This window comes from Perognathus longimembris, chromosome 1, assembly GCF_023159225.1.
Source record: "Perognathus longimembris pacificus isolate PPM17 chromosome 1, ASM2315922v1, whole genome shotgun sequence".
NCBI classification, from domain to species: domain Eukaryota; kingdom Metazoa; phylum Chordata; class Mammalia; order Rodentia; family Heteromyidae; genus Perognathus; species Perognathus longimembris.
This window is the reverse complement of record NC_063161.1, coordinates 53,319,007-53,329,823: the sequence shown is the minus strand read 5'-3', so window position 1 is coordinate 53,329,823 and position 10,817 is coordinate 53,319,007. Positions and strand designations below refer to the sequence as shown.

General features: G+C 39.9%; 1 protein-coding gene across 4 annotated transcripts in view; it reads right to left on the bottom strand.

The window, feature by feature from the left end:
• Positions 1–7,409: 7,409 nt before the first annotated feature.
• Positions 7,410–10,817, bottom strand: part of Tfcp2 (transcription factor CP2) — a 59,855-nt gene continuing 56,447 nt past the window's right edge. For all 4 annotated transcript variants that reach the window (XM_048364333.1, XM_048364325.1, XM_048364322.1 and 1 more), the window contains 2 exons: positions 9,230–9,281; positions 7,410–7,937 (listed from right to left, as the gene is read on the bottom strand). In XM_048364333.1, the coding sequence (XP_048220290.1) occupies positions 7,900–7,937; positions 9,230–9,281 (90 nt within the window). In that variant the 3' untranslated portion in view covers positions 7,410–7,899. The remainder of the gene's footprint in view (positions 7,938–9,229; positions 9,282–10,817) is intronic.

Sequence of the window (10,817 nt, the reverse complement as noted above, 5' to 3'; positions counted from 1 at the left end):
TAAACTGACTTAGGCGGTTTCTTTCTTTACAAGAATATTCCATAGGGTGTGATCGTCGTAACCGCAACTCTTCTTTAAGTTAGTTAGGAAGAAAAAAAAAAGACGAAGAAGTAAAAAAATCTGGGTGCGTCCTCTGGCTCCTTCCTCCTTCATTGACAGTCGGTCACCTTGTTTCAACTTTTCCCCTCCCGTTTTAAACACCCTGGCCTCTTTGTAGTTTCAATCAGTACTCTTACCTCACGGCCTTTTGCTTGCTTCATACTTAACTCCTTCAATCTGTCCTAATGTCTCCGTATCAGAAATATCCATACATATGTATATATACAAATACATCTATGTACATGTGTATATATGTACTTACATATGCATACGTATATATGTACACATATACACATATATCAGTACACACATATGATGGGGACTCATTATGCAGTGCAAGCTGACCTCAAATTCATTATCTTTCTGCCTCAGTGCTGAGATGCTAGCCATATTTTCAAGATAGTGGTTTTCCTTACTCTTTTTTTTTTTAATATTTCCCAAGCTTTATCACCGTGTATGTTATTGTTTTTGATCCTCGCTCACTTGGCTAAATTCCATGAGACAAAGGAATTGTTTTGTCTACTGTGTTCTCAGAATCCAGAACAAAATCCAGGATTTGGACATTTGGGGGCACAGTAGATATCTACTGGATGAATGGCAGGACTTAATTTGGACTGGCAGTGGGGCTTGAACTCAGTGCTTGGGCACTGTCTGTTCCATAGCTTTTTTGCTCAAGGTTAGTGCACTACCACTCGAACCACTCCTGGCTTCTTGGTGGTTAATTGGAAATACAACTCTCATGGATTTTCCTGCCCAGGCTGGCTTTGAACCACAATCCTCAGGTCTCAGCCTCTAGAGTCACTAAGATTATAAGCATGAGCTACTGGTGTCTGGCAAATAATAGGATTTAAACTCAGATAAGATGTTTCTAGGGCTGGGAATGTGGCTTAGTTGTAGAGTGCTTGCCTAGCATGCATGAAACTCTGGGTTCAATTCCTCAGTACCACATAAACAGAAAAAACCAGAAATGGTGCTGTGGCTCAAGTGGTAGAGTGCTAGCCTTGAGCAAAAGAAGCTCAGGGACAGTGCCCAAGCCCTGAATTCAAACCCCAGGACTGGCGAAAAAAAAAAAAAAAAGATTTCTAAATTGCAACCCTGACATTCTGAAACCAAATTCAATGGCTACCAAGACATCTGTCTCACCTTTAGAATTGGGAGGTTAGGTGGCTTAGGGGGAAAAATGCCAAGAATTCATTTTTTTTTTCTCTAGATGACTCCAAATGGCTAGGAGACAATGGTACAAAATAAATCACAAAAAAAGCAATCCTTAGGGTATCATGCATTAATCTTCTGATGAAATTTAGAGGTATTATGACATGTGATCAAGTACATAGATCCTCGAGACAGGCTACCTGAATATAAACCTGTTTTTCCACTCAATAGTGTTACAACCCTAGGCAAACTTCTTTACCTAAGCTGCAAAGTCAGGATAACAGTATGTCTCTCACTGGAGTTTGTGAAGGCTAACTATTATGAGAGGTGCTACTACTCATGTCAAATAGACATTCTGCAGTAATGATGTATTCTTCATTAAGTCTTGGAGTTGATGTTAATACAAAAATTTACATCAAAATGCGAATCACAAATTAAAAGTAAATATTCTAGTGCAGAAAGCCTTAACATGCTAATACAGCATTTATTTACAGGAATAGCAAAAATTTTGCAAGCTGGGCAAGGGATAGCTAAGCAGTAAGAATGCCTGCTTACTATGTGTAAGGACAAACCCTATTACCACCAAAAAGAAAAAAGAAAAGGAGAAAGAAAAATGATGCAGAATTCAATCTGAAAAGGAGTATCAATGATATAGCTACATGGGACATTTGTGCCATTTTTGTTGAGAGTGGAGTTCTTATAATAGATCAGTATAGGACATAACAGATTAAATTCCTATGTAAGAATCACTCAAGACCAAGGAAGGAAACTAATAACTCAATAAAATGCTTCTTCAACTCAGTTCTACAGTGCCAGACTACCCAGAATTGTTAGATCTGGTGAGAGAAAAAAAGTCCACAATGAAGAGAGAGCAGTTCAGTCCTGAATCAAATATTTGTGCTCTATAAATATGTGTTGCTTTCAAGACTGAATGCAGACACGTCCTTCAGTCCTCCAGAATGGTTTTTCAGGGGAGTCCAGTCTCTGTAGCCAGCCCTAAGCAAAAGACTCTCTGAATACTTAGGGATACAAAGGGTTTTGAGAGCTCTCTTGCATCATGCATACATTAGAAATGGCTGGCTCCATTATCCCAAGCCTTCTTCACTTGCCAAGCTATGCCAAGCACCTCCAGCTCAGTGATGAGATCACGCTGTGCCCGTCACAACAAACCCAGTGCCCGACTTCCAGGAGTCAGGATATCTTTTTTTGTTTTCTTCTGTTTGTTGGGTTATAGTCATTTCCCAGCCATTAAGACCAGACCCATTTCTTTTCCCTTTATGAGACTGACACATTACCTATTGCTCTGATGAGGCTTTTTCATTTCCCTTTATTTTTAATTTTTTGTTTTACTCTGGTACTCACATTTGAACTTAGGGCCTTGTGATTGATAATTAATTGGGACTCAGTCATTTGAGCCATTTACACTTAGTGATTTTTTGCTTTATTTTTCAGGTAAGGTCTTGGGTTTTGCCCAGGGCCAGCCTCAGACCTCAATCTTCCTATGTAGGGCCTTCAGCACTGCTAGGACCACAGATATATACTCCTATATCTGGCTTATTGATAAAGACTGGGTCTCACTAACTTTTGCCTAGACTGACCTTGAATCAGTCTCCCCTCCTGATCTCACCCTCCTAAGTTGGTGTGATTAGAGGCATGAGTCACTTAAATGGCTTCTTAAATTTAATCATTTAGACAGGCAGAAAGGGTCTTATGCCTACAATCTTAGCTACTCAGGAAGCTGAGATCTGAAGATAGTAGTTCAAAGCCAGTCTGGGTAGGAAAGTCTGTAAGATTCTTATCTCCAATTAACCACCAAATACATACATACATACATACAGCTATACAGCTAGACCCGGACATGTATCTCAAGTGGTAGAGCACTAGCCTTAAGCAAAATAACTCAAGGACAGTGCCTAGTCCTTGAGTTCAAGCCACAGAACTGACATGCAAAAAATAATTTATGTGGGAAAATGTTGGGCTATAATATTGAACAATCTTATTACTTAATAGCCACAAGTCATTTAGTGGCTAATACTCAACCCTTCAAAGTTTTGCAATGACCATTCCACAATACCCACTTTCCCCTCCCCCCGCCAGTACTTGAGGTTTGATATCAGAGCTTAATGTTTGCTAGGTAGGCATTCTGTTTGAGCCATGCCTCTTGCCCTACTTACCTTTTAATTATCAATTCTCTAGGCAGACTTTTCTACATGGAACCTAGTATGCTTCAAGGAAATAGTTTAGACAATGGTAGGTCAAATAGGATGGATGCTATTTGACTTCTCAGACAGGTCCTAAAACACAATCATTCTGCTTTTCATATACTCTCACTCTAATAAAAATATTAAACCATTTAATGTATATGTCAACTACCACATTGTTAAAAAGTTAAAAATCTAGTAAATCTTGCTTCTAGAACCATATCTTATGGATATGTATTAAAAAACCCATGAAGATGCATGTTCAAATGTGCTTAACCTAAATGATATACACAAAGAATGGTCATTTAAAAATGATGCAGGGCTGGGGATATGGCCTAGTGGCAAGAGTGCTTGCCTCATGTACATGAGGCCCTGGGTTCAATTCCCCAGCAACACATATACAGAAAATGGCCAGAAGTGGCGCTGTGGCTCAAGTGGCAGAGTGCTAGCCTTGAGCAAAAAAGAAGCCAGGGGGGCTGGGGATATGGCCTAGTGGCAAGAGCGCTTGCCTCGTATACTTGAAGCCCTGGGTTCGATTCCCCAGCACCACATATACAGAAAATGGCCAGAAGTGGCGCTGTGACTCAAGTGGCAGAGTGCTAGCTTTGAGCAAGAAGAAGCCAGGAGCAGTGCTCAGTCCAAGCCCTGGGACTGGCAAAAAAAAAAAAGAAAGAAAAAGAAAAAAAATTAAATTACAATGTGGGTGCCAGTGGCTCACGCCTATAATCCTAGCTACTCAGGAGGCTCAGATCTGAGGATCATGGTTCAAAGCCAGCCCAAGCAGGAAAGTCCATGAGACTCTTGTCTTCAATCAATCACCAAAGAAGAAAAAGGTAAAGCTGTGGCTCCAGTAGCAGAGCACTAGCTTTGAGCAAAAGAAGCTCAGGTACAGCGCCCAGGCCTTGGGTTATAGCCCCAAGACCAGCACCAAAAAAAGGAAAAAAGAAAAAGTTATACCCTTCTTTATAGTTTGAATTTATAATTTTGTATATTACCTTCATAATGACAAAGCAAGTTTAAAATGTTCATTTGGCTGAAAGAATCAGTACTAAACATACAATTTTGTAAAGCAAAGTAACTTTTATCACTGTACCAATTCTTAACAATTCTACAACACTAGCCCAAAAATGTTCAGAGGAGATCCAGAGAAAGCCTGAGATGGGGGCTGGGAATGTGGCTTAGTGGTAGAGTGCTTGCCTAGCATGCATGAAGCCCTGGGTTCAATTCCTCAGCACCACATAAACAGAAAAAGCCAAAAGTAGCGCTGTTTCTCAAGTGGTAGAGTGCTAGCCTTGAGCAAAAGAAGGTCAGGGACAGTGCTCAGGCCTTGAGTTCAAGCCCCAAGACTGGCAAAAGAGAGAGAGAGAGAGAGAGAGAAAGAGAGAGAGAGAGCGCAAGCCTAAGATATTTATGGCTGGGAACATAGCTTAAGTGGTAGAGCACTTGCCTACCATACACAAGGCCCCAGTTCAATCCCAAGTACATCTACAGACAGATAAAAAAAATAGATAAAATATATAAATAGATACCCTCATATATGTATCCATGCACATGTATGTGTTTGTGTGTGTCCTAAGACAGTTTCTGGAAATTTAAAGTTCTGTAATAACAATGCTATATAAACTAATTTCCATAAATATGAAGACTTTTTAAAGGAATATTTTAAATATAATTTTATTATTTTGTTTATGTGGTACTGAGGAATTGAACCCAGGGCCTCATGGATGCTAGGCAAGCACCCTATCATTAAGCCACATTCCCAGCCCCAAGACATCATTATTATTATTATTATTATTATTATTATTATTTTGGTTGCTTGTAGGGCCTGAATTCAGGGTCTGGACACTGTCCCTGAGCTCTTTTGCTCAAGATTAGCACTCTACCACTTTAAGCCATAGTGCCACTTGTGGTTTTCTGGTGGTCAATTGGAGATAAGAGCCTCATGGACTATCTAACTGGGCTAACTTTGAACTGCAGTCCTCAGATCTCAACCTCCTGAGTGGCTAGGATGACAGGTGTGAGCCACCAGTGCCTGAAGACTATTTTAATAAAACATTTGTCTAGGGAAAAATTAGAAAGCATAACTTATAGTTAATAGAATTCTATACAACACTTTCAGTACATAAGAATCACTGACTCAATGATTTGGAAGAGACCTTAAAAGTTATCTAGCTGGAATGAGTGGAGAAAACATACCCAACAACAGGCTGCTAATGAGTGGCAGGCCCACTCACCTAAGCTAAGTGGCAGGCCCAAGAAGTATAAGTGACTCCTCAAAATGAGGGCACTTCGTGATCACCTACTAAAAACACATTGTGGCCTAACATGTCAAGTTCCTTGGTCAATTTTAAATAAGCCACTGACTTAATTTTTGGTTCCAAGGTTTCCAACTTTTTTCAAACCAAGAGAAATTAGACCATGTTACAGGTTGATTTTAATGAACAAAGATCTCCATTAAAAAACATTTAAACTTTATCAAATGTTTTAAAAACAGACACACAAATCCAAATCCAATACAGAACTGTTTAACATCATTTTTGTTCACCTCAGCATAATCTGTAAAGAGATTTCTGGATAAAACTTTGCATATAGATCAAGAAGATCCATGATGCTACACATTTACACACACACACACACACACACACACACACACACACACACACACAAAGCAGGTGATTTTGCAGGTCTTGATTTGGTTATCATTATTTAAGTGTGGTTTGTCTCTTTTAATTCCTCCGTCCAGTTCCCCTAAAAAGCCACAATATTAAACAATGGTGGGGGCAGGGAGGAGGAAAGGAGGGGGAAAAATGAGGGAGGAGGTAACAAGTTGAATAAGAAATGTATGCACTGCCTTATGTATGAAACTGTAACCCTGGGGCTGGGGATATGGCCTAGTGGCTAGATTTGCTTGCCTCCTATACATGAAGCCCTGGGTTCGATTCCCCAGCACCACATATACAGAAAACGGCCAGAAGTGGCGCTGTGGCTCAAGTGGCAGAGTGCTGGCCTTGAGCAAAAAAAGAAGCCAGGGACAGTGCTCAGGTCCTGAGTCCAAGCCCCAGGACTGGCCAAAAAAGAAAAAAAAAGAAACTGTAACCCTTCTGTACATCACTTTTACAATAAAGAAATGAATTTTTTTTTTTAAAAAAAGCAACAACAACAAAAAACCCAATGGTGAGCACAAGCTAGAAAGAGTAGACTGCTGATATTGGAATAAAGGCCAGAAAGCCTGGGTTTAGATCTCAGCATCACAACTTGTGAACTACTGCTTAGCTAAGCTACCCAGCTACCATATGTCTTTCTCATCTTTGTAAGGGGTCATCAATGTCTCCTCTAACTGGGTTTTTTAAGAAGATTAAACAAGGGGCTGGGGATATGGCCTAGTGGCAAGAGCGCTTGCCTTGTATACTTGAAGCCCTGGGTTCGATTCCCCAGCACCACATATACAGAAAATGGCCAGAAGTGGCACTGTGACTCAAGTGGCAGAGTGCTAGCCTTGAGCAAAAAGAAGCCAGGGACAGTGCTCAGGCCCTGAGTCCAAGGCCCAGGACTGGCCAAAAAAAAAAAAAAAAAAAGAAGATTAAACAAAAATGCATCACACATCCTGGCTCAATGAATGTTAGCCCAAATTCCTATTAGTTGTAGCATTACAGGTGAATTGAAAGAAGAATTCTATATATCTATATATCACTGTTGATAAAGTTGTCAGAGACCAAATATGGCTAAGTGACAGAAAAAGAGAGAGGTGACACTATGTTCTATGTAAAAGATATTGAAGACCTAGTCTTATGAATATCGATATTTATTTTTATGTTAGAAAATAATTATAGAGAATGGCCCTTGTGGCTCACACCTGTAATCCTAGCTACTCAGTAGGCTGAGAGCTGAGAATCACAGTTCAAAGCCAGCTCAGGCATGAAAATCCATGAGACTATCATCTCCAATTTACCACCAACAGCCAGAAGTAGAGCTGTGGCTCAAGTGGTAGAGCAACTAGCCTTGAGCAAAAAAGCTAAGGGACAGTGCCCAGGCCCTGAGTTCAAGCCCCAGTACGGGTTAAAAAAAAATGACATGGCTCCATATCACAAAATTCAACATCTTTCCATCAAACATCACACAATTCCCATCATCACTATGCCTACATACACCTTAAATGATGAGAAGTTCCTACTGACATTCAACAACAGGGGCCAGAACTGTAACTAAAAACTTGCTAGAGAACTGCACATTGGGCAGTCATCTGTGAGTGCACTAGTGAGTGCCACTAGTGCTTAGGCCAACTGAGATCTTGCCTCTAACACTTGCATACCCCCCCACCCCAACACACACACAGCCAGACGAGCCAGGTTCCTGCAGACCTTCAATCTCTGAATCTCCTTCAAGAGAGCAGTTTTCAAGAGGGGAAGGCGAAGGAAGCAGCAGACACTAAGCGTGGAATGCTCCACACCTACTTCAGTATGATATGATAACTATCATTGGTTTCTGCTGTAAGAGAGAGAGAGAGAGAAATACTCTTAGTCATCTGTAAAACGCAATAGGACAAAACCAAAACTATGATAAGGTTCTTGGTGAGAAGGAACAGAGTCAGAACAGGACAAAGAGCAGCATACTTATTAACACAGAATACTGGCACACATGATTTCCAGCTTACAAGCACTACAGTTTTCTGACTTTATGGAAAAGCCATACATATTCATTAGAAACTGAACTTTGAATTTTGAACCCTTCCTGAGTTCAAAATACATGCAGTATGGTATTTTCTCATGGTGCTGGCCCCTGGCAGTGAACTACAAGTTTGAAATCAGCTACAAGATCACCAAGGTAAAATGCAGATATTCTACAATGTATTATGTTGCAGTTATGAAAGATAATCTAGGTGTATTAAATGTATTTAAAAACTGTTTTTCAACTTATATTGAATTTATCAGGTATGAGCTCACAATGAATCAAGGAGCATCTATAACAAGTTACGTATTATAAAAACAAAGTGGTTTGGGGTTATTTTTTTTGGTCATTTGTAGTGCTTGAACTCTATAGCCTGGGCGCCATCCCTGAGCTCTTTTGGCTCAAGGCTAGCACTCGACCACTTTGAGCCACAGCACCACTTCTGGTTTTCTGGTGGTTAAGTGGAGACAAGAGTCTCACAGACTTTCCTGCTTGCGCTAGCTTTGAACTGTGATCCTCAGATCTTAGCCTCCTGAGTAGCTAGGATTACAGGCGTGAACCACCAGTGCCTGACTAAAAACATTTTTTTTATTTTCTCATTTGTCAATGGAAGACTGAATATAATGTCATCAAGTATACTTTGTCTATTTTGACCATAGCAAAAGCCAAATCATAAAAGGTACAATCTCTAATATTATGTGACTTTGTCGATTGCACATATGGTTGCTACCCTATTTTTTTCTTCTGAGGTAAAATATGCTGCTGAGATGATAGGTAACACATCTGTAATCACAGCGCTCAGGAGGTTGAGGCAGGAGGAATCAAGAGCAGCCTGGGCATATCAAATAAGAAAAGACCATGTTTTGGTTTTGGTTTTGGAGCTATGAGGTAGAATCCAGGACCTTAGCATGTACTGCACCACTGTATAACCCCTGCCAGAAACAAGGTTTTTTTGTTGTTGTTGTTTGTTTGTTCTTGTGTCTTTTCTTTTTTGGTACTGGGGATCAAACCCAGGACATTGCACTTGCTAGGCAAGCGCTTTGCCACTGAGCCCAGAAACAAGGTTTTAAGCAATTTAGAAAAGGGTATTTGTCTTATAACTGTTTTATTACCTTTCATTGTATCCAAAACAAAACAGGCTTCTTCCTGAAAGTTCTGTATCATCTGAAAAAAAGCAGGAAATTTTGCTGATTATTTAAAACTTCTAATTTTCTGTAACTGATTATGAGGCTTAAAAATGATATTAGCTTTAAATAGAAAATAGTCCCTTTCTATTTCTGTATTTCTACAGGACAACCCCACATCCAGAAGGGTTTATATGAGGACTTCAATGGGTCATAAATAGAGTAGGTCATTAATTTCTATTAATCATATAACTATTTTCCTTCTGCTTCTCAAAAGGCTTGTCTCCAAAAAAAAAAAAAGGTAGAATGCGGGTTAATGCCATATATCAATACTTTTAAGTTTTCCCTTCCCCATTTTTTTCTTCTAAAACCTTCATATTATGTTTTATAAAATAAAAGTATAATTTTCACTCTTCTAGAATCTTACTAGGGGGGTAAAGATATAGCTCAGAGAGCTTGCCTAGCATATATAAGGCCTTAAGTTCATGCCTCAGCACTGTAAAAAGGGTAGGGGGAGGGCTGGGAATGTGGCCTGGTAGTACCTAGTGTTAGAGTGCTTGGATAGCATGCATGAAGCCCTGGGTTTGATTCCTTAGCACCACATATGCAGAGAAAGCCAGAAGTGGTGCTGTGGCTCAAGTGGTAGAGTGCTAGCCTTGTGCCAAAGAGCTCAGGGACAGTGCCCAGGCTATACAGTTCAAGCACTACAAATGACCAAATGGGACGGTACTCAGGCCCTGAGTTCAAGCCCCAGGACTGGCAAAGAAAAGGAAAAGAGTGGGGACACCTGACACCCGGCCTGCTTTTCAATTTTTATTGAAACAAACTTTTTGGTTGAAACAAATTTTTCTTTCCAAAAAATATGGCAAACACCACAGAGGTGGTTAACACGTATACTCTTAGCTACTCAGGAGGTGGAAATTAGGAAATTAGGAGGATTGAGGCTCAAGGCCAGGCTGCACAAAAAGTTTATGAGACTTTCATCTAAACCAATAATAAGATGCAGTTGCATGTGTGGGTTATCTCAGTTATATGGGAAGTTAAGATCAAGAGGATCACAGTTCCATATTAGCCTAGGTAAAAAAAATTTGTGAGACCACCCCCACCCCCCTATCTCAGCATGGTGAATACTTGACATCCAGCTACTATGGGAAGTATAAGTAAGAGGATTGCAGTCTAGGATAGTCCAAGCAAAAAGTGAGACTCTAAAAATAGCCAAAACAAAAAAGGCCAGAGGCATGGCTTAAGCAGAGAGTATCTACCTAGCAAACACAAATCCCTAAGTTCAAACCCTAATATTGAACAAAAACAAAAAGGGAATATGATAGAATAAGCAGTAAAAGATGTATAAGCATAAAAATGTTGTGTTAACATAGAAGTCTATGAGAGACAGGTATGTTGATGCGTATCTATTCTAGCACTCAGGAAGCTGAGGCAAGAAGATGATAAGTTCAAGGTTAGTCGGGACTACACAGTGAGACCTTGTGTTAAGAAAACAAAACAAAACAAAAACACAACAAAACTACTCTGTCAAAGAAGTAAATGAAAATCTGAGTTAAGAAAAACAGGAATGACA